General features: G+C 45.3%; 1 protein-coding gene across 2 annotated transcripts; it reads right to left on the reverse strand.

Annotated features, from left to right (window-relative positions):
- Positions 1-1,999: 1,999 nt before the first annotated feature.
- Positions 2,000-17,818, reverse strand: SEC11C (SEC11 homolog C, signal peptidase complex subunit). 2 transcript variants are annotated; one of them, XM_059139596.1, is made up of 6 exons: positions 17,617-17,815; positions 10,734-10,843; positions 7,329-7,478; positions 5,257-5,376; positions 2,851-2,908; positions 2,000-2,200 (listed from the first exon to the last, which is right to left on the reverse strand). In XM_059139596.1, exons 1-6 carry the CDS (start codon positions 17,701-17,703, stop codon positions 2,147-2,149), a joined length of 579 nt encoding a protein of 192 aa, XP_058995579.1. In that variant the 5' UTR covers positions 17,704-17,815; the 3' UTR covers positions 2,000-2,146. The 2 variants fall into 2 exon arrangements, with proteins under 2 accessions (XP_058995579.1, XP_058995580.1); XM_059139597.1 differs by lacking the exon at positions 5,257-5,376 and having other exon boundaries at positions 17,617-17,818.
- Positions 17,819-24,561: the final 6,743 nt, after the last annotated feature.

Below are 24,561 nucleotides of genomic sequence, written 5' to 3' on the forward strand. Positions count from 1 at the left end.
TCGGGTGTCACAGTGCCCAGGCATCTGCTTGGACGCCGGCCCCGTGTGGATGTGCTCTCCATGGGGGGTCTGCAGCGGAGACCCCCAGAAAATGACCTTCAATCCCGCTTCAATTCCCACCACCCCTCTCGTGTGAGCACCGACAGCATCTAAGAGGCTCAAGGAGCTGCTGCTAACTAGCCACGATCAGACGGCGCCGGCCGGGGCACGGAGGGTTCACGCCGGGATGTCAGGCTTGAGGAAGGAATTAACGATCGGCTCAGCCACGGTGAGGCATCTTCCAAGTTCCCATTAACCAACCAATGGCAGACCCCAGAAAGATGATAAAATAATAAAGCTTTGGCCCAACATGTTGATATTCTGGTTTTAGTTAAAGGAATAAAAATCTTTTTCTTAAGAAAGGAGTTTATTAAAGGGCACAAGAAAATCATGTTGCTAGAAAGCGTCCTGTAAATTCTTTTGCTTTCACTTCACTGATTTCGACAGGATGAGGGCTATTGTTATGGCCACAACCTACTTTGGCAGAGAAAAAGGCTTAGGGGCGAGCTGCCCCCCCACCCCCCCCATCCCCTGGAGATCACTCCTGCTGCTCTTCCCCGGATCAGACTGGGGCTCCCATCAGACAAGCCGTGCAAGGGGGTGACGAGGCATAGGCTCACACTGAAAGGGAAAGCACCTGACACGGGCAAGGGCGATGGGGCGTGTACTGCACACAGGCCAGCGCCCGTGCTGAGAGCATTCAGTGAGTTAGCCGCCTGCTCCTGGGGCTGGCCAGGGGGCTGAGAGTAGGTCCTAGCCTCCATTTGCTGCAGAGAGAACTGAGCTTGCTCGAGGCCAAGAGAAGGGTAAGTGGCTTTTAGGGATTCTAAGCCCTTCCACCAGATTTGGACAGACTTCAAAGAAGGACAGAGACTGGCAAGTTTTCTCACCAAAAGAATGTCAATATCACACTGTTCCATGAAAGAGAACCTTTCTGTTACAACTGAACAGTGCATTTGAAAACACCATTGGTCTCCTTTCTACCCCTCTAACACTGCTACACGGACTGCTGCAGGCCCCAGCAGCATCGCCATCCCCAGGAGGGAGTTAGGAATGGGGAGTCTCTGACCCCATCCCGGGCCTCCTGAGTCAGAACCTGCCTTTAAGGGCAGCCAGGGGCTCCACATGGTCACTAAGGCTTGAGAGCACCCCCCTCCCACCCCAAGCCCTTTCTCTGGACTGGAATGCTCCTTCCCAGGATTTACCTGCCAGATTTCTAAACTCAGCTCCAGGTCCGCTCCTCAGAGGTCTTCCCTGGCCTCATGAAAAGCAAGGATTCTCTTAGGCTCTCTCTTAGCGGACCCTGTTTAATTCTACTTCAGGGCAATTGTCACCGCTGTGTGTTCCTCCCAGATGCTGCAAACTCCATCCAGGCTAGGACTTCATAGCCCAGCACCTAGGGTGGCAGAGGGGACAGAAGTGCCTGACAGACAGTCTCACGAAGGACTATTTTCTGTGCAGGACTGTATGTTGTGCGGTGTGACGCCCACAGCACAGGTCCCTGGGGAACCACAGAGAGGGACGGGCCCCTCTCACCTTTCTGTACTTTTTATAAGTTTTCAGAGGAGAATCCACTGTTTTTCTAATTTATTAAGCATGAAGCACTTTTCAAAAAATTTATCTAACCCTCTCAAGATCCAACCTGCCACAAACACAAAGCAGATCATATCTTTCCTTTTGAAAAAGGTTTTAGGCTTTATTTACTGATCAGGTTGTAGTTTAATAAATAAGAAACCATTTATTTTTAGAGGCCTGTTCATTTCCCCCAGAAATGTTATTATGCTATGCAAAGAGTTTTAGTTTTGAAACTCAGACATTAGGACTACATCGTAGGGACCATGCAAGTCCCCAGCAGCAGGTCTGGAAGTGGCCCAGACCCCCGTGCTTGGCTTAGAATGACGACTAGGAGAGGCACACAGACGGAGGAGGTTCAAATCAGAGCCCACAAGAGAAAACAATCTTCACTGATAAATCATTTATTTGGACAAGACAAAAATGTCTCCACATTGTTTCCTTTTATACAGAAAGTGGAACATTTCAAATATATTAGGTTTTCTCTTTTTCAGCAGAATTCATTTCAGTCTGGTTGCAGGAACTTCTTCTCATTTTAGGATTCACGTTTTAGCAACACATAAGCACCCATTACAGCCAAAAGGGCATACTGTAAAGAAAACAGTGGGAAATTACTCCGAACTCCACAAATTAGTTTGGTCTATAAACGTATTCAGATGAAGTCTGCTCAGGGCTAGACTGAAAACAGAATCCAAAGATGACCTCTTCCCCCCATGTGTGGTTCTCCAAACTAGCTACTCAGTGCCACATTATGGTTTAAAACCCCCACATATACTGACGGACGAAGGATCAAGCACCCAATAAACCCAATAAATTCATCACTCATTCCTGTGTACGTTCCCTATTGTGTTTCAAGTGGTTTTTAAAAAATACAGGAACCATTTTTACTGAGATTGAGAGAACATCATTACTGGGTTTATTGTACCACTTTTTTTGTATGTTTAAAGATTTCCGTGATAAAAAGCAACAAATACAGAGGTGGCATTTTAGAATACACTATGAACACAAAAGATGAAAGTAGCTATTTTAAATAACTGATTTAAGTGTTGATAATTTAAATGGTAATGTTAATTTTAGTTAACTACAAACATTCTGGAAAAAAAAAAACAAAAAACAAAAAACAAAAAAACAAAAACCACACCAGCAAAACACTTTAAACAGACTGCATCTTTACAGTGGCCCATGCAAAAGTTCCAATATATATACATTTTTAATGCAGACACACAAACACGTTCCTACCTTGAATTTTGGGTAGTCATTCATTATTATGGTGACCATACCAACATATGGTAAAAACCTAAATTGTAGGACGAAAAGCCAGAAATATGAAAATTGCTTGTAATATGATGGTGGCAGCATTTAAAAACACCCTAAATCAGCCTTAAGATGCAAATCTTCCTTGGGATTAGCCCTATTCGGGCTATAAGACTAACATTCATTCCTGCCTCAAAAGGCTCTCTTAATCAAAAGCATCACCATTAACAGCAGGACGATTTTTTAAGCAGGCACATGATTTCAACCAAAGATGCTGCCTGTCTTTGCCTGCTACATTCACCATAGCAGAATTAAAATAATTAGTTGAGCCACTTGTACACATGGAACTGACAATGGCCATCAAGCTAGTTTTTAATTTTTTTAGTGCAGAAGTCATATCCAGACAGCCTATATAAAGACGGCTGTCAGGGAAAGCTTTCAAAATACGTGGAGAATTAGTTTGTAACTGGAAGAACCATCATCATTGATATTTCACGGGGCTTTTCAGATGTAACAAACAGGCTTATTGAACACAGATGTGAGTCCCATAATTTATACCCACACATGATGATGACTGCAGACACAGAAGGTCTGGGGCATAAGCTAGCCAATGAGTCTGCTGACAAAATTCATGTCAAGATGCGATCAGTGGGGGGCGCCTGGGTGGCTCAGTGGGTTAAGCATCTGCCTTCAGCTGAAGTAATGAGCTCAGGGTCCTGAGATGGAGCCCCAAACTGGGCTCCGTGCTCAGCAGGGAGTCTGCTTCTCCCTCTGCCTTCCCTGCCCCATGCTTGTGCTCTCACTCTCTCTGTTAAATAAACAAATAAATAACATCTTAAAAAAAAAAAATGCAATCAGCGGACCCAAGCCTTACCTAGCTAAGGGGAAACCAGGTAAGGCATCCTGTACCCATCAGTCCTATGTAAATCAGCAGCCCCAACTTCTCCTTTATACAAAGCTTGTCCTCCAGATGTCTACAAAATAGAGGACTGAGCAGCTGGAAGTCTCTCTCTTCTCCCCACAGATATGCCAGCATTGCAACGGGAGGAAGGAGTTAGAAGGTCAGCAGAGGGAGAAATGGGGTAGGAAGAGGCCTCAAACCACAGTCTAGTTGATAAAGCTAAATCTTACAAAATGATAACTGGGTTCTCCAGCCTCAAACAGCTTGTGGGATTTAATGAAGATTTAAAAAAAAAAAAAAAGGGCACCTCTAACAAGGGTTAAGCATAAGAAGGGGTCACCAGAAGAGGGGAAGAATTGTCTTTTTTGTTTTTTTTTAAATAAGAGCATACAGGCTCCTCTGCATCAGAGGTAGAATCGTTGGAACAATTATGCAAAGATGAATATGAAAAGTTTTATCACATAACTGTTTCTGGTAGAGAAAAAGAGGAAATAGTCTAACTGTCCACCAAAAGAAAACTGGTTAAGTTATGATTTTATGATTCTCAGTGGAACAACAGTAGGTAGCCACTTAAAAATACCTGGATGTAAAAAAAATAAATAAATAAAAATAAATACCTGGATGTAGATTTGACACAGAAATCTATTTCCAACTTCTTGTTGGGTGAAAACATAAAATAAAATTCTACTATGTAAAATTATATATGATATATGCACATATCTCTATAGGTACAGGGAATGTCTAGAATATTCCCTTGAGTGTTGAATAGTGATATCTCTGGGAGGGTTTCCTGTAATGCTATCTGAAACCACAAATAACTTATCTCTAGGTGAAGATTTCTTTCAAAAATAGAGTTAAACCAATGATACAGATAACACACTTCTATCCAGTTTTAGATTTTAGGTCCTTAGTTCTGAGCAGTATTTCCACAGTAAATGCAGTGTGGAGTACAAACTGGGCTACTTACAACTCTCCTGACATATAATATTTGTAACGAGTGATTCTATTATCCTATACACTTAGTTTCTTTTCTTTTTTTTGGGGGGGGGGGGGAGGAAGGGAGGGAAAGAAATAAAGAGGCAGAGAATCCCAAGCAGGCTCCACAGTGAGAATCCCAGTGAAGGGCTCAATGTCACAATCCTGAGTCCATGACCTGAACTGAGGAGGATGCTTAACCAACTGAGCCACGCGGGCGCCCTCTAGTTTCTCTGTTACTATCTTTCTGGTTTCTGAGTCTTTTTTTTTTTTTTTTAAGATTGTATTTATTTATTTGACAGAGAGCGATCACAAGTAGGCAGAGAGGCAGGCAGAGAGAGAGAGGAAGGGAAGCAGGCTCCCTGCTGAGTAGACAGCCTAATGCGGGGCTCGATCCCAGGACCGAGTCATGGGATCATGACCTGAGTCAAAGGCAGAAGCTTTAACCCACTGAGCCACCCCGGCGCCCCTAGTTTTTGAATCTTTATATTACTTCCATGTAAGTCAGTGCTCACCCTCTGGCCCTTCCCACCACATCCTTCTTCTCAAGCCAGTTCTGGCCCTCTTTGTACAAGCCTCTGTCGTCCACTTCATTATTGTCTCCTTTAGTCAGAAATTTGATGTCTCCATTATCTCTAGAAAGCAAAATAATGTCCTTTCACAAATGATTTTCAGCACGGCATCGCTAGGAAACAGTCTACCCGGCATGTCACAGTCAGATACAGGCATTCAGACGATGACTGGATCTTTCCTGGTCTAGGTGATTGCTTACAGCTGACTATCCAACTAACACAAGGGTCTACTGGCGATTCTGCAGACTCAAATTCCAAAATGCTCCTGTTACCCTGATAACCAAAAAGCAGGATCTGAGCACAAGGCTAATTCAAGCGCAAGCGCGCCCTCACCCTCCTCAAACTTCCTTCTCCTTGCCCAACGTAGAACAGTGGTGCATTACTTCCTTCAGCACTGAACAAAGTGGTATAAAATCTGGTTTGCAAAGAAACAGGATTCACAAATGGCATAAAATCAGCGTGGTAAAGAGACCCACGGGATTAATTTTAAACATTCTAAACCGGTGCTTACATAGCCTTGACACTAGAAACACAACATTACAGCATTACAGAGCTATAAAGGGGGTCTTCTTTCAATAAGACAAATGAAAAAAGGCACTAGTATAATTAGATAAAATATTAAAAGCCCACAAAGATTTGAAACCATGCCAAAAGAAGCAAGCTGATTTGCAGCTGCGGTTAGAAAGGAAATCAAGAAAATAAAACCCCAAGCAGTCACTCCCGCAACTCACACAAATTACAGAAAATCACCATTATTTCTTCAACTTTGAATAATTTCTCATCTGTAGAAATTATTTTTAAGTCAGCTGTCATGTTGCGTGACACGTTACATGTGTATTTCTTTATCAGTCAGTTAACAAGTGGACATCGAGTCCCACCATGCTGTACCAAGAGCACGACACAAACAGAACAGGCCCATTCTGATGTTTACAGCAGAACAAAGTGACGATTTTAAGTATCAACTTCTTTGGGGAAGCCCTGCAAGCAGTGAATGGGATGGGAACCTAATACTGGAAATGTACAAATAGTGAAGGTACGCGCGTGTGTACACACACACACACACACAATGAGAAACACTCTGTTATTTAAAAAACACAAATACACACATCTCAGTTTAATTCCATTAACTCAGGCAGGTAAAAATGCCACACTAGGCTGCATGAGGTGAATGAATAACCCAGTCCATAGAGGGTAACACATCATCATGTGACTGTACCCTCTCCTGGGAACTTAACACATTTGAGGTAGAAGTCATCGTTTCCAGTTCCCAAAACGTGTCTTTGGAAGCCACTACTGGCATTTAACAGAAAGCAAGAGCATTTGTCGGGGGGCAGGGGAGTGAAGCAGGACACGCAATGACTGAACCCTGGGCCGGGTCAGGGAAAGGGACGTGCCACCGTCCAGGGCTAAGGCTACCGCTGCAAATGCCACCTTGTCCGAAGTGACACGGAGAAACAGGCAGCTTTCTGCATTTCAGAAGCGTCCTCACATTGTCATAATCCTCAGCTGCGATGGGAGTGGATTTTCTCAGACTCCTTCAGATAACTGTTACGCTCTCGTACACGCCACCTCCCACTGTGCAGCCACTCAAGTTACTGGGTGCTTCCAGAAACACCTGTCCGTTCGGTTCTCATAATCGCCCTGTGAGTCACGGTGGGAAATGATAATGTTATCATGCCCTTGCAGACTGGGTAAAGTAGCGGGTCCAAAGTCACCCAATTAGTAAACGGCAGGACTGGGAGCGTAACCCAGAGCGTCTGCTACTTTCCAATCAACCATGAAAATTGGCTTCCGAAATTGAGTCACTAAATTCCACACCTGAAACTAATAACACACTGTATGTTGACTAACTGGAAAACTGGAATTTAAGTAAAAACTTGAGGAAGAAAAAATGGGGGAAAAAAAGTTTGATCAGTACTAAAGGAATGAATGAGTGAATGAATGAATGAATGAATGAATAAATCTGGCTACCAAAATTTACAAAACACCACCAAAAAGAAGTCAAACCACCTTACTTTTCATGAACTTTGATCACTCTGTGAACTATTGGAATGTCTCGTCCTTCGACTTTAAAAACCACGATTTCACCAGCTCTAATAGGGTCTTCCCGGAAGTTTGTCAGGAACAGAAGGTCGCCCCTATGAAAGGCCGGCTCCATACTGCCACTGGGAAGAAATGCAAAATCACAACCAATTAGCCTGGATTCACAGGGGGAACTTTCAATTCATGAAGAATACAAAAGTAAACATATTAGTGAACGTCTCAACCTCCATGAATCATCGGGCAGGTCTGGGAGCTATCAACCAAGCCACAGTGGTTCCCTTCTGACTGCTCACGATGATGACATCAAGCGAGAAAGGAAATGATTTCTCCTTAGATTAAGTATGAAAAGGAGAGCAGCAAGCCCCTCTTATACTTTGCATTATGTAGACAAAGAACCAGGTATAATGTGAACTCTTTGAGGTGAAAGCTGCCAATTTTTAGCCTCAAAAAAAAAAAAAAGTCTTACATCTATAAATACATTAGTATTTTCATTCTGAAGTGTAGACTTAGAAAGCTGGTTGATACTCTAGGGCAATTCTTGCGTTTCATGGTTCATCCTCAACACCTAAGAGGTGGGCAATCCCATTCAAGGAAGAGAAAGAAACAAATGAACGCCTTGGGAGAGTGATCTATCTGCAAACCAAGCTGAGGGTTGGGATAAAATTCAAACCCAACTCTTGGGACTCCAGCCCTCATCCTTCAGACCATATTCTACAGAAAACCGAATTTTAACAAATATTGACTGCTTTAGATGTGGAGGTCAATAAATAATCCCACATGGTACTAGTTTAAACCCATGCCAAAAATCACCAATGGATTCAAAGTGAACTATAATCTAGTAGAAGCTGAAATTATTAAAACAGAATTCATTTTCCATATGCTCATGCTTTGCCTTAAAGCATGAGAAAATAAATAAGACCCAAAATATTGCAATATAGGGGCTGTATGATCAAAAACCAGCAAGAAGTTTGTTGAGGGCAAGACTCAGGGAGGAAGAATCAGACTAGTGAGTGCTTTAAAGGAAAATGTGAGTTCGTAACGGGAGCAGCTCAGAAAGTTGGCCCTCCTGTCTGTCCCGCGTCTGGGCCATCTTAAACTTGTCAGCACACACGGATCAGCAAAGAGGAACATAATAGAGACTGGCCTGTCACTAAGTACTTGCTGGTGTGTTTATTTTTAATTGAAACCAGTGACACTAAGTATCATAATAGATCTAGCATTCAAAAATAGGAAATCTGAATAAAACACATAGAGCTAGAAATATAAATGACTAGGAGGGAAAGAAAGCAAACAATTAAGAACCACAGCTAGAATAAGAACCTTCTGGATAAGTCTCAGGCAGAAGGATATACAGTGTGTCGTCAAAAGTCATTATTGTGTCCCATGAGAAAAGTACTGCTTTGAAATTTTTCACTAATAACAACTTATGCTTGCTTTCCTCATGGGCCAGGGATTTCCCAAAGGTCAGTGTTCCCCAAGGTCGCATATCTCTCATGATGTCAACTGTTTATGTTGACAAACCAATGTGCTTTAGAACTATAAAGGATGCTTTAAAAAAAAAAAAAGAAGAAGAAGTCTCTACAGACAGCAATGTTACAACAGTCTCTGTATATAAGTGTGTCTCAGTGACTTAAGGAAAACCAGAACACCTGGGATTTGGTTTTGGCTCTGTGGAAAGTACTGCAAGATGCGAGTGGCCTGGCCTTCATGGGCCTTGGGCTCTTTTTTATTTGTTAAGTGAGATGGCCCATCACAATCAGAGATTTTTTTTTTTTTAAGATTTCATTTATTTATTTGACAGAGAGAAAGATCACAAGTAGGCAGAGAGGCAGGCAGAGAGAGGGGGGAAGCAGGCTCCCCGCTGAGCAGAGAGCCCGATGTGGGACTCGATCCCAGGACCCTGAGATCATGACCTGAGCCGAAGGCAGTGGCCTAACCCACTGAGCCACCCAGGCACTCCTCAATCAGAGATTTTTAATTTCTTTGTTTTTTCTTTAAAATTTTATTTCTTTATTTCAGAGAGGGAGAGAGAACATGAGTGGGGTGAGGGGCAGAGGGAGAAGCAGACTCCCCGCTGAGCAGGGAGCCCAATGCAGGACTCCAACCCAGAACCCTGAGCTCATGACCCGAGCCGAAGGAAGACGGCTTAACTGACTGAGCCACCCAGGCACCCCAGAGGTGTTTAATTTCTTTAAAAAAAAAAAAAAAAAAAAAGCCTTAAAATCCTTCCTTCAAATAAGGTCTCACCAGGATGCACCCCCATATACAATACATACAAATGGAGTCGCCATAACCAAAGCAAGGCTGAGGTGTCTAGAATCCACGCGCTTGATCCCTGTCTCCCTCCTAACCTAACCCCTGGATCCCAGGGCACCCCTAGAGCAGTAGGAACACCAGCGAATCAGAAACCCATATGCTCTCCTGAGGCCCCTCAGCTTATGAAAGCCTAAAAAAAAGAAAAGCATGAAAAAAAGCATGAAAGAATAGGCCCCTTGGCCAGTCACGCGAGGGCAACCAGGTGAAGCCAGCGTCCTGGCTGAAGCCCCACAACACAGCAGAAGAGGCCGGTAGAGGGAAAGGAACCGGCTGGGGAGCGACAACGACGTGCTGGCCTCGGCTCCTGCACAGACCAGCGGTGACTCTGACCTGGTCACTGCTACTTATAAAACACATGGGCTCCATTCCCACCCACAGCAAGGCGCAATGGTCTGGGACACACTGGACAGGTAGCCTCTTGAACTACCTAAGGGCTCCCAAGTGTGATTTTTTAAATTTCAAATGGACTACGCTGTCCTCTTGCAGGACTGTACAGCTGTATATAGTTTACTAAAGTATTAGCTTTTCTAAAATGCACATCGTGCGCTCTAGAAGGGAGCAGCCACCTACAAGAGCACTGCGGGAGAAGCTTAAAACTGCCGGGCACACTCTGTGAGGCACTGCAGAGGGCCACCTTGCAGGCTGTCGGGGACAAAGAAAACCAAATCAGTTTTAAATCACAGTTTCAAACTACTGATGTTTAGTATATGTGCTGCCGAAGCGAGCACTCAAACTACTGATGTTTAAAGTCAATTTGTACACACATAATCGCATAGGATTGTTATTTCAGGTGCATCAGAGCATTAAAACACAAGAGCAAATACACTGTGTTAGTATGCACACGAAAAGAGCTCCGAAGTGTGCTGAGAAAGAGGAGGTGTTTTAACAAAGGGCAGAAGGAAATGAAAACAGTATCAATGAAGAACATTCTAATACTCCACCCAGTGAAAACACGGAGTGTTGGCTGTCACGCAGGCTTTCACTCAGGCAACGCTGCTCCTCTGTCACGGGGCAGAGCTCCACAGCAGCGCGACAGCAGCTAGACCGTGTGCGGAACCTACCTCAACACCACCACGATTGGGCTCTCGCTGCCAGTGAGGACAATCAAGCCTTTCCAGATCATGAGCGCAGAAGACACGATCATGGCAAAGTTTAAAACCTGGTAATAGAGCTGGAACGAGAAAGGCCAGACCCAAAGTGAAAACCAGTAAGAGGACAGGCCCGAACCCGAAGCTGGCGATGAGCCAGTTCACAAAAAAGCAAAACAAAACAAAAGGCTAAACTGTGATTTTAGGATATTAAACTAATTCACACAAACTCAAATAGTATTTCAACTTCCATCCATGGCATGAGCCATCCGTATATTGTCTCCCTTTCAATGAGCAATGAGAGAAAAACCCCAAAGCAATCCATGGAACCTACTTTGTTAAAGCCTAAATAAGATTCTACTCACCTGACTGGGATTTCCCAGACCCTTCAACCCTGAAGAGTCCCATTATTCAAGTTCTAGCCGGAGGTCCTCCTGCTCTGGAGAGTGCCCATCAGACCTGAGAGCCTGATGCACGCAGTGTGGTTTACCTAGAGCTGCTCCTTAGCCCCCTGGCCAAAGGGGCCTCAAAGGAGGCCTCACGGTCCTATAGTGCTTAGCAATGAGCTGTTCTGCGCTTAAGATTACATTTCAAAGTGAACAAAAAACTTTAAACACCTGGATATTTAAATTTTCCATAAATGTTTTAGGAAGTAAGAAGCAAACACTTTGTGGTTAAGAACACAGGCAGAAAGCCACACAAGATGGTATCGAGTTCCACGCTGGCCTCGCTCCTCCTTAGACCACGGAGTTAAGATCCACGGGGCTTGTCCCGCCAAAGCTCAAGGCTCTTCCTTGCTGACAGCGGCCAGCCATACCCAACCCCTGTGACTACAGAGGGGAAGCAACACGTGCCCACATCCCAACACCCTGTATCGGACTATCGCTGGATCGTTGGGCCAGATGTCTCCGGTCTTCCAAGGGGCTTTAGGGACAAAAGTCACTGTACCTGCTACTACTTGGAATGTAAGTCCCTCAGGGCATCTGCCCTTAGTGCCCTCCAGGATGGCTCCTCACTCTGGAACTTGCCTCAATCTTCTCACCCTTGTCCTGGGTGATCCGAAGAGCCATGCAGATGGCCTACCCAGCAGTCCGGAGTCTCAGTTCCTAGACATCCTCATCTCCAACGTCCTTCTCCTGCCTGAACCGACCACTCCCAACAACAGACCTGGCACTCAAAGTGCTCCGTCCCGGTGTCTCTGACTCAACGATCCCCTCTACCTGCCCATGTACACCCGCTCTGCTGCCATATGTGCTCGCCTACATGGCAGGACCTTTGTCACCACCACCACCCCCAATTCGTTCTACACATTCTACCTTCTGAACATTTCTGGAGTCTGTTCCATTCTCTCTCCCACTGGCACCACTCTCATCCAAGCCACCAGCAGAGCCCATGGGGACCAGTCTCCTGACGGCCACGCACACCTGTTCTGAGGCACTCTCCGCACTACGCTCTCCACGCACTCGCAAATGTGCCTCTGGCCATCTGATCATCTCTGTGCTCTGTTTCAATTGTCCCTCGATCGATTCCCTCCAACTGCAGCCTGCTGCTTTGAGGATGAATATGGTCTACAGCCCTGTCTGGTACATATCCCTCCTCCCTAGCTTCAGCCGGTGAAGCTCACAGCACTCCACAAAGTGGATGCCACAAAGTGGCATCTATCAGTGCTTCAGAGAGCACGTGCTCCTATCCACTCCGGATCTACACCTGGCTTTTTGCCCAGAGGCTCTCTCCCTCGACTCCTCAGCATACCTAATGCTCACTCATCTTAAGTCCTACTTTCAGCACCAAATCCCCAGGGAAGCCCTCCCTGACCCACTAAACTAGAAGTCAGCAAACTTTCTATTAAGGACTACATAATAAGTATTTTACACGCCACACAGTCTCTGTTGAAATCACTCAACCCTTTAATTGTAGTGAAAAGCAACTAAAGACAACATGTAAAAGAATTAGTAGGTCAGTGTTCCAATAAAACTTTATTTATTAAAACAGATGGTGGGGGGTGGTGCCTGGATGGCTCCGTTGGTTAAGTGTCTGACTCTTGATTTTTGCTCAGGAACGCGAGATTATCACATCAGGAACGTGAGACTGAGCCCTGCACTGGCCTCACGCTGGGCATGGAGCCTGGGAGAGATTTTCTCTCTCCCCTCTGTTCCTCCCCCAATCCCCTACTGGTGGGCTGGAATTTGCTATTCTCTGCTGTAGACCAGCCTGGGTCCTCCTGTTATATATTCTCACTGCATTCTGTACTTCTTTATACCATCTGTATAATAACTATCATAATTACACATATCATTTCTAATGTGTCTTTTACATTAGACTATATGTTCCACAAAGGCAAAGATCATTTTGGCCTTGTACCAAAATGCAGGTGTACCTCCAATATTCAATACAGGTCTGGCAAAAAGTAAGTACTCAATTCGTTGAATAAATAGTGAGAAAATAAACATTTTGTAATATATGGTGGGCACAAACAATTAGTAAGAAATACACTAAAATCCCCAAAACAACAAAAGAAGCAAAAGCTTAAAACTATTAATTTTCCAAAGAAATACAAGTGGTGAATAAACAGAGTGCTCAAACCCAATCCTGCCTCCGCCCTCTCCTCTTCTTTTTTATGCCTAGCAAATTTCAAGTTTGGGGGTATTTCTGTTTGTTTGTTTTTTTTAATGCTAATACTTGGTGCTGGCCCAGGATGCACTGCGGTGAGTAGGCAAATGGACAGTCATTCTGAGAGCCATCTGGCACTTGTAACACGAGGTTACTTTCAGTCCAGTAGTCCTGCTTTAGGAATTCAGTCTATAAGAAACGCAGGCAGGGAATCATGGTCCAATAATGTGCGTTAGGGTCCTATTTCTAGTAACAGAGAAAAGGAAATAAGTGAGCAACAACAGAGAAATGATGGAGTAAAATAATGGCAGGTTACGGCACTATTTAAAACAGAAGTATAGGCTACAGAAGAAGCTCCACAAACTGCAAAACAGTTTGTAAAACAGACACAAGGAGTTGCCCTCAAGGTTAACAGAGGCCATCTCAGCATGGCGGAATTACGAGTGATTGAATTTTCTTCTTCTTCTTTTTTTTTTAAGATTTTATTTATTTATTTGACAGAGATCACAAGTAGGCAGAGAGGCAGGCAAAGAAAGAGGGAGAAGCAGGCTCCCTGCCAAGCAGAGAGCCCGATGTGGGGCTCGATCCCAGGACCCTGGGATCATGACCTGAGCCGAAGCCAGAGGCTTAATCCACTGAGCCACCCAGGCGCCCCTGAATTTTCTTCTTTAAACTATTCTCTATTCTTTAAAATTTCTGTGATGGGCATGGATTAATTTCAAAGTCTGGGGAAAATAAATGTTTAAAGGAATTTGACAGAATATTAGATGGCCGTTAAAATAATTACTTTGAAGAGTGTGACAAAACAGAAACACACAGTCTGACGCGGCAGCGAGGTAGGAAAAGCAGAGCTCATATTGCTCCTGCTACACGTCTGTGAAATTATTCAGTCCAGGTTTATGGAGGAAACAACTGCAAGTAGGGACATAAAAATGAATTAAAATAACCATGAAAAGGTACGCCTGGGTGGCTCAGTTGGTTAAGCAACTGCCTTTGGGTCAGGTCATGATCTCAGGGTCCTAGGATCAAGTCCTGCCTTGTGTTCCCTGCTCAGCTAGAGGCCTGCTTCTCCCTCTGTCCCTCACCCCTGCTCATGCTCACTCTCTCTCTCCGGCTTTCTCTCTCTCTCCAATAAATAAATAAATTTTTTTTAAGACCGTGAAGATATTCTGATGTAATAATTGAAAAGACGGTAAATTTAATTCAAAATTAAAGTTACACACCATTAAAAAAAAACTTTTTGGCTACGGTGCCAATAGCAAATTATGAAATTATCACTAAGTACCCAGAAGACAAGGAAACTGGAGTGCCAAGTGGAGACTGTTAAAGCACTGGGCTATAATACATTACATTATTGCTTCCGAAGTAAAATTTGCCTTGCAAGGCACATAGGTCGAAAGTAGCTCACATTAGAAAACTTCTCCACCTGCCCTGCCTGATTTGAAGAACTTGATAAATAAATGTTGTTTCATTATGAATTACAGATCTGACTAGGAAAGCCCCAAGCCACAGTTTTATTTTATTTCATTTTTAAAAAAGATTGTATTTATTTATTTGACAGACAGAGATTACAAGTAGTCAGAGAGGCAGGCAGAGAGAGAGAGGAGGAAGCAGGCTCCCTGCTGAGCAGAAAGCGGGATGCAGGGCTCTATCCCAGGACCCTGGGATCATAACCTAAGCCGAAGGCAGAGGCTTTAACCCATTGAGCCACTCAGGCGCCCCCAAGCCACAGTTTTATGATTTTGGGTCCTGGGTCCTGGGATCGAGCCCCGCATCCGGCTCTCCGCTCAGCAGGGGGAGCCTGCTTCCTCCTCTCCCTCTGCCTCCCACTCTGCCTACTTGTGCTCTCTATCCCTCTGTCAAATAAATAAAAAAAATATTTTTTAAAAAATAAAATAAAATAAAATTCTGGGATCCAGAAATATAATTTTAGTTGAACTACTGCCAAACTGACTGCGATGTAAGAAATACACCACCACGTTTCACTGGTGCCTTTTGTTTGTCCATCGTCACCTACCAACTTTCTAAGCTTGTTGATTCACAGCCAAAGCAAAAGTTCAGAAGCAGGCCCACACTCAGTCTTTGTCCACCAAAGATGAAAACAGCCAATGTCTGAGAGTTTCAAACAAACAGTTCAGACCCGATATTCTGGCCGACAAAGCAGCAGAAATGCCAGGAGCTCTCTGTCTTCCTTCCCCTCTTCCTCGCTGCAGAAACAAAGAGTCCCTGTTTTTGCATGTGGCTCTTGCTTTACTTTATAGCAAGCTGGGGCAGCAGAGAAAGGAGATCCCACTTCCAACCGGCAGAGCACGCATGCCTGACAAGGTGTCAGAGAATGCTATTTTGGAGGGAAAAAGAAAAAGAAACAAAAGGACAAAGCTTAAAAGGAAAGAAAAAAGTATCAGGAGGATGCAGATTTGAGCTTCCACATTTTAATCAGAAAACCAGCAAAACATAGACAATGCAATAGCTTCTGACAGGCCTTATCACCAAGAGTGGGAATATGCAAATCTTTCAAAAGGCAAACTAGTTTAGGAATTGAGACATTCATCAGAAGGCCTTCTCTGAGAGTCTGCAATTATAACCACCAGTAATTAGTACCAGTTTTAGAGACATTTTAAAAACCTAGCCAATTAAGTCTAGAGTTTTAAATAAAGCTCTATTTTCTGGAGGATTTTCTTGGGAACAGCATCAGTGCTCAGGGAATTTGCTGTTGGTTTTTCAAGCTGGTGATAATCACTGCCACAACTCATCTTAATCACAGAAACTCCTAACAGCTCATCAGCTGTGCACACCTAGAAACAACCAGACTCTAAATGACAGTTTAGACTTGGTGACTTGAGTCACCAAACTCTCCCACACTGCTGCGCTAGTATGAAATTCTATTTGGAAAACAAAACAAAACAAAACCCATATGTCCACAGGCATAAGTTGTGTTCTGCCATAGGCATCATCCCACTCCACAGTATAGCGGCAAAAATGACAGGATGTGTCAAAATCATAAGAATTTGCACCACTTTCTTTTTAAGTGTTTTTGTTTGTTTTAGAGAGAGGGAGAGCATGAGGGGGTGAAGAGAAGGGGAGAAGTAAAGGAAGAGGAAGAGAGAGAATCTTAAGCAGGCTCCACACCCATTGGGGAGCCCCATGCGGGGCTCCATCTGGGGACTCTGACCTGAGCCTAAATCAAGAATTGAACACTTAACCCACTGGGCCATCCAGGATGCCCTATACCATTTTCGAAGACAATCAAACTTACCAATAGGATGGTTCCATTTTTCTTAGCATAATTTATTGTTTAAATCAATAGAAGTATTAGGATCCGTTAGGATCTATCATGCCCTACAGGTCCCCTAAATTCTCTATCTAGAAGCTTAAGCCATCACATTTTTCCTGACTGAGCGGGCTTCCTTTCTAGTCCCTACTCACTCTTGCCTTATATTGAAGACTCAAAGCCATGCTGGCCAAGGAGCTGGCCAGGGAGCTGACCAAGGAGAGAGCAGGAAGGAAGTTTTCCTCTGAGGTCACAGAAGAGTGTGAAATCAACCCCAGGTGCCCAGAGACCCCCACGTTAACTGCTTCCTATTTCCAAGATGCAGCCAGATGACAGAATCTAAGGGACGCCTTCTGGGGTCCCCTGTAGAACACTGAATCAGTCCAACGACTGAGCACCCCCAGTGAGATCGCCAGGCACAAGGAGCTTTATGTAGTCCCGACGCGTGGTGGGGAACACACTTCCCAGAATGGGAAGAAATCACTTTGAGAGGCACTACTGGACAGTGTCCACTGTCAGAAAGTGCCTTCCTTTCGCCTGCCTTCCGCCCCTTCCATCCGCAGGGCAGCCGTCCTCGGGGTGTCAGGCCTCCAGAGCCTCAGAGAGAAATCTATTTCCTCTTCCAGAAGCTGGCCCTTCAAACCCGTGCAGACAGCTGTCACTCACGACCGAGTCGCCTCTCCCGGCTTTCCCAACCACATGTGACATCCGTAGGACTAGTCTCCCGTCGTCTTCTCCTTCCTGACCACCCTCCCCTCACTGCGCTCCTGTTAAGTGCAAGACAGCGCACACCCCTGCCCACACGTGGGTCTGCGCAGATTTGAACCCACGGCCTCGGAGAGCCGGTGGAGGAGCCTGGGGGCGCCGTCAGCCCCAGTCGCTGTCCTTGCCGGAGCCCTGCCCAGAAAGCCGCGACTCCCCGCCGTCGCAGCCCGTTCTCGCTCCCGGCGCGCCCACCCCGCGGGCCTCCCTTACCTGGCGCTTGTTCATCTTCCTCAGGTCCCCGAAGATGTCCCAGCCGGACGCCGGGAGATGCGTCCCCACGGAGCCCGCGCGCACCATGGCGGGCTTTCCAAGGGCCGAGACGGCCCGCCGCTCCGGGTGTCACAGACAGCTGCGGAGCCCCGGCCAGCCCCGGCCCCCGCCTACCGGCCGCCTGTCCGTGCGGATCACGTGACCGGCAGCTCGCTCGGGCGTCTGGGAATGGTAGTCCTCTGCGAGTCTTGGGCACTGGTCCATCAGGAGGGAACTGGGAAGAAAACTACCACTCCCAGAATGCCGCGGGACGAGAGATTCGTCCAGTGAAGCCCCAGGGCTTCTAGGGACTGAGGAGCCGTGTCCGACCCTTCCCAGGGAACTTGGGAGAGAGGGTGATCTTGCATAGCGCAGGGACTACTCGGGGAAGTGACTGTTCGAGAGGAACTGAATTCCTCTAGACTCTGGTCAGGCGCCAAGAGGACACCTAAAGCTTTGCTGCATTCACCTATCCGTGTATCTTAGCCATTGGATGACTGCGCCGAGAGGAGGCGGGGCCTCTACTCTGGCCGCCGGCGGGGCTGAATCTGGGAGGAGCCTAAAGAAGAACAAGGCTAGCGGACCGAGCTTAGAAGAGGCGGGATTTTTGAAGTCTCCGAGTTATACGCTCTGCAAGAAGTAGTACGATTTCTTTTTTTCAAGGTTACTTATTTACTTTTTTTTTTCTTTTAAGATTATTTATTTTTTTGATGGAGACACAGCAAGAGAGGGAACACAACCAGGGGGACTGGGAGAGGGAGAATAGGCTTCCCCATGCGGGGCTCCATCCCAGGACCCTGGGATGATGACCTGAGCCTAAAGCAGATTTTTAACGACTGAGCCACCCAGGCGCCCCAAGAAGTAGTAAGTTTTGAATGCAAGGAAGCATCCTTGTATCCTCTTGGCCATAGTTGTGTTGCAATAAATATTAATTGAATGAATAAATAGCCATGAAATTTTATACACGAAGAAACAGGCACAGAAGGTCTAAAGGACATGGCCAAAAGTTAAGGGTCAGGGTCTGAAATAGAACTCAGATTTTACACTTTGCAACTGTAGATTAGCTGGACCATTCATTCACTCGGTTGTGCATTATTTATTTCATTCATTTATTCACAAATCTTTCAGAAGCATCTACTATGCACCTGGCCTTTTTCTAGGCACTTAAACATCAGTGAACAAAATAAGGAAAGATGCCTGCCCTGATTAAACTTACATTCTGTACATTTTAACAGAAGTAGATATAATAAATGAGTAAATTATACCTTGAGGGCAGTGGTGCTTTGGAAATAAGAAAAGCGAATAAGAGGAATGAGCTGCTCTGGGGGTAAGGGGCAGATTGCAATTTAAAATATCCCAGAGGCCTCAGGGTGGCTCAGTCAGTTAAGCATCAGACTCTTGATTTTTGGCTCAGGTAATGATCTCAGGTCATGAGATCCAGCCCAGAGTAGGGCTTTGCGCTCAGTCAGTGCAGAGCCTGCTTGCGATTCTCATTCTTCCTCTCCCTCTGCCCTCCCCCCTGCTCACACTCAATAAATAAGTAAATAATTAAATAAATAAAATCTTTTTAAAAATCTTAAAAAAACAAGAGTTTATTTATTTGTTTGACAAAGAGAGTGCACACAAGCACACAAGCATGGGGAGTGGCAGGCAGAGGGAAAGGGAAATAAGGTTCCCCTGTGAGCAGGGAGCCTGATGTAGGGCTTTATGTGGGGTTTGACTCAGGGCTTGATGCCAGGACTTGGAATCATGACCTGAACTGAAGGCAGATATTTAACGTACTGAGCCACCTCGATGCCCCTTAAAAAATCTTTAATTAAAAAACAGTAAGTGACAATAAGTAAAATATCCTAGAAACTAACTCACTATAAAGCTAACGAAAGGTAAACTTTGGGACCCTTTACCTGCAAAGGCTCCTTCCAGGGACCTGGAAAAGAAAATGGCCATATGGTCTTGTAAAATTTTCAAAAGCTAGGTATTTGAATTGCTATTGGTTGAATCTTGTTTCTTTGCATTCTAACCTCCCCTCCATCATACTTTCTGTTGGAGGGACAAGGAGTATTTTGAAGATCCACCTGAGGAGAAGTTGAGTTAAAGATACATTTAGTTTGGGTTAAGTAGATATATTTATGTGGTTCATGGTCATTCCCTGTCATCCTGGTGTAGGAATGGTCTTAGCACTAGGCTCTTAAAAACAGGGGAAGAGGCCCTTTGAAGAAGGAGACAAAGCAGAAGGTGTGATACCCAACCAGCCATCCTGCTAGCCTACCCCTGGCTAAGGGCAGTGTCCTCCACATTCAACATCCACGGCCCACCACGTATGAGGTTGTGACAGGCTGATCTCGGACATCCCTCGGGAATCAACTCTTGAGGCTACCTGGCCCCCAGTCTTGTCTACTTGTCTTGTTCTTACAAAGGAAGTCATTAAAGTCAAGTGAGGTCTCAAAGTACCACCAAGGAGCCCAAAGTCTCCAACCGTACCTACCGACTGGGGCTCAGCTTTGTCTCTTTGTCTGTTCTCAGCTCCTTTTCACCATCTCCAGCAGCGCTGTGATATCAAATACAGGATCTTAGCTCCGGGGGGCTTATTTCTTCCAAAGACTGAGGATAAAGAGTGGAGTTTAATTACTGTAGACTCTTCTGCCAGTATCTGGGGAGATCTAGTTTAGTGCCAGAAATCAACCAATCCTCTGCTGGGTATTGATTCTGGAGCTATCTTTGATTTACTGCGTATCTTAAACCAAAACATAGCATTGCTTTATTTACCCTTTTTCCATGGAGAAATAAGCATACTAATTTTCTGATTGAAATCCCCCAAACACAGGCTGATGCCATACACCCTCCCTTCCCTCAAGTGCCATAGTCAGAAATAAAACAATTGGTCCACTCTCGTAATTACTGATTTGTCTGCTCCACTGAGCACTAGGAATCCAGAATGAATAAGACACAGTTCTTAAGTCCATTTGAAGCTGTTAATGTGCAGGACAGGATTATCACACGGGGTAACAGGTGAATGGGGGTGGGGCATAATAAAAAGTACGCATTCTAATTTAGAACCCTCTTAGCACATCTGGATAGCCCTTGTGAGTGGGGTAAGGAATTGTTACATTTTCCCCATATTTACTTTGCATCAGATAAATGTTTCTTTACACTTACTATCAATTACAAAAGCTGTATTTTACGGAAGATAGAAAATAAGCCTTGGCACTGATAAGTAGCTTGCCCAGTGTCACAGAGCTAAGAAAAGACAGCCAGAACTCGAATCTGGATCTGCCCAATCCAAACTTACGGTCTCATTCCCTACACCACACTGTCTCTCCTCTGTTCTTTTCCGCCCTTCGAAGCCCCTGGGACTGCATGAGCAGACACAGTTCCAGGTGGGAATTTCAACTTTCAGTTTCTAAGTTCAAGCCACTGCCTGCAGACCAATGGTATCAGAAACCATCATGAACACGGCAGAATCTTGGGATCCTGGTCTACTTGAGCGGGATGGAGAGAGGTAGGACTCATTCTTAACTGGAGCCCAAACAGGAAGACATCAGATGGATGACTTGGAATTTGGTCAGCTCCAGCAGGAACACTGGAGCTCGTCTGGCTGGGCACGGATGAGTCATTTCATGTCAGATCTGAATCAGAAACACCTGCTTCATGGTGTCCAAACACCAACATTCTGAGCAGCTCCGTGCCTTTGCCGTGCACTGCAGCTGTGCAAGGATACGCCTCAGAAGAGCTGCCTGTTCCTCAGGGACGTCGCCATCGGAGCGTGGAAATCTGGCTGCCTCTCCGTCCTCCCACGAGCTCTTGTCAAAATAAGCCGTTTCTCCAGCTGCCGCCTCTTCTAACCCACCCAGCCCTTCTGATGATTTCCCTGTGCCTTAGAGTTGTTATAACCACGCAGGAGGGATTTTATACAAAGTGTCAGGAAAAGTTAACAGGGAGAGGGGAAGGAAGATGACATTCGCTAACTGAAAATGCTCATTTCAGTCTATGTCCCATGCTACTTGGCTGTTATGTGAGAGTCAAGAGCTTTTAACACTTGGCTTCTCAGTTTAACACTATTTAAAAAAAAAAAAAAAAAGAAGAAGAAGTTAGGAGGACATTTTCTTACACTTGCTCCATCCGTGAAGCTCAGTACTTTCTGCAAGAGTTTCATGGACACCGGAAGATAATTCCTGTTGCTGGGCACCCGGGAACAAGATTCGGGAGATCTGTGCTGTCCTTGCTGCGCCCAGGCATGGCAGTAGGACCTCGAACCTCTCAGCTTCCTCCTTGGCCCTCAGTTTCCTCGTCTGTAGAAATAAAGGCGTGGCATCTCATGTTCTAGGGCAGGTATAAATTTCACAGTCATGGCCCCCAGGGAGCAAAATATAACTATCTTTTCCTAGAGCTTAAAAAGTTATATTAAAAGAACGTCCAGCTCTTGGTTTCGGCTCAGGTTGTGATCTCATGGGTCGTGGGATCGAGTCCGGCATCGGACTCTGATCTCACTGCTTGAGGATTCTCTCCCTCTGCCCCTCCCCCCTCTTCTCTCTCTCTCAAATAAATAAGTAAATAAATCTAAAAGAAAAAAAAAAAAGAAAGTTACATTAAAACCCCCTTCTGTCTGGTTTGCAGCATCTTAATATAGTCACTTTCAGTTTTAAAACTGGGTCAATTTGAGAGTATTTAAATATTCTTCCCTCTCCTTCCCTTTCCATCCCAATGGCAACTGAGTTAAGGGAGACAAATCCTGACTTTCAGGGGCTGTTGTTTGCCTCTGCTTCTCCCTCTTGATCTGTCTCCCTCCTGTTCTAGCATCCTTGACAATGTAGTTTGTCGGATCCGGTCCTTGGATGTGAACTCTTCCACTGCTGAGTCACTGGCTTCTTCCTCGCCGCCCCTTCATTGAGGTGCCCGAAGTCCTATCACGGCCTCAGTCTTCATATACTCACACTATCACCTCAAACACCAGACTTTGGGGGTCTACTAGTTCTGCTCTGTGGGTCCTTTCTTGGCTTGCTTCCTGAGTCTTTCTGACTCACAAGTGAGTTTTGGTATCTCGCTCAACATCATTTGGCCTTGAAACCCTCCGTCCTCTGCTATTCTGTTATCTTCCGTGATCACTGTGGCCCACGGGACACTGGCAAGGTGCTCAGAGGTCCAGCCGATTCACTTCCACTCTGGAATTACCAATCTTAGAAACCAGCTGTATCTTTTATACCTCACTCCACCTTCAGGACCCTGCTGGAAGGGGGAAAGCAGAGTCAGCTCTTGGAATCTATATCGGATCGGCTCTAACTTTCCTCTCCATGCGCGGGCTTAGAGTCTTCAAAGGGATTCCAAAGAAAAAATAGAAAGCATCCCCATTCTTTTTTGTTCTTACATCTGGATGGTTCCTTTGACCTCAGAAGTCAAGAATTCACCACCTTGGTCTCAGATTCTGAAGTGACCCCTTATTCTCCAAAGTGGGTAATTCATCTTTAACTATATATGATATGTTGGGGCAAAGACAGATCTTGGGATACAAAAGAAGAGACTAAGAAGTAGGACATGGACAGAATGGCTAAAGTTAGCAGCTCAAGAAACAACAGGTGTTGGCGAGGATGCAGAGAAAGGGGAACGCTCGTGCACTGTCGGTGGGAATGCAAGCTGGTGCAGCCACTCTGGAAAACAGCATCGAGGCTCCTCAAATATTTAAAAATAGAACTATCCTATCAGCAATTGCACTACTAGGTATTTATCCAAAGGATACAAAAATACAGATTTGAAGGGACACACGACAGAATACTTGCTTGCATGGCATTTCATGGTAGGAAGGAGAGAGAGAGAGAGACAATAAATAAGGAAATATAAATAATTAGGATAATTTTAGACATCGCATAATGTTATGAATGATGAGGAGCCAGCCCTGCCATCTAAATCTCAGGAAGATTTAGAATCTGTTTTTATGTCTACCCTCTGGAGCAGGACACCTCTGGGGCATGGCCACTCCTGGGAGACAGCTCAGGTCAGTATAGGTACAGAACCGTGTCCAAGCAAGACCTTAGCTTCTAAGAACAGGTTATGGAGACAGGCAGAGGGCCAGGAGCAAGCCCTGTGTTCCAACAGGATCCCAATCCTCACCACAGGTCCTGGCAGATTCCCAGCCACCGTGGGCTGGCCTCAGTGCCCATCCCGTTGTGGCATGAGTGGTCCCTTCCAGCTGTGGGCACCATATGCAGTTTGCACAGAAAGTCTTTCCCTCTTATCTGAGTCTACAGGCAGTCATGTTTCCTCGGGAATCACACAAGAAGAGACAACAGAAAAGAGAGGAAGACTCAGTGGGCTGACAGGGCAGGATAGAGCTGAGAGAGGAAGAGCCCCGACCACGTTTAAGTTCCATGTTCCAGACGTCCCCTCATTCCTGTCCTGGGCTCCATGATACCTTGGGTATTTTTTTTAATCATAAAATCCCCTTGTGGTTTAACCTGGGTAAAACTAGGTTTCTGCCACCAGTTACCAATAAAAGTCTTACCCAATACAGAACATTCTTATGACTGTATAGGTAGACTCAGGTGGGGATGGGGAGAATGGGAAGAAGGTGCTGGCTTCCGTGCCCGAAGGAAGTGGTAGGCTGTCAGCCTTCCCCCTGGACTCTCTCTCCCCACAGAGGCTCTCTGCAGCCAAAAGCAAGAAGCGTTCTGCACTCAAGAGCCAACTCACTCAGAGCTGGAGAATTGGTCGCAGAACAGATGCTGTGTGGAATGCTGCTTAATTTCATTAGCAAACTTGCATTTGCCAAAATATGTTTTTGCCAGAAGTGCCAGCACATCAGAGTTGTGCATTTGTTAAAATTGAATGCGATCCCAGGGAGCCTGGGAGAAGAAGGTCACTGGCCACTGCACAGACTGTCCCCCAACTCCCCACAGCAAGGAAAGAACACAGTGG

This window comes from Mustela lutreola, chromosome 11, assembly GCF_030435805.1.
Source record: "Mustela lutreola isolate mMusLut2 chromosome 11, mMusLut2.pri, whole genome shotgun sequence".
NCBI lineage: Eukaryota > Metazoa > Chordata > Mammalia > Carnivora > Mustelidae > Mustela > Mustela lutreola.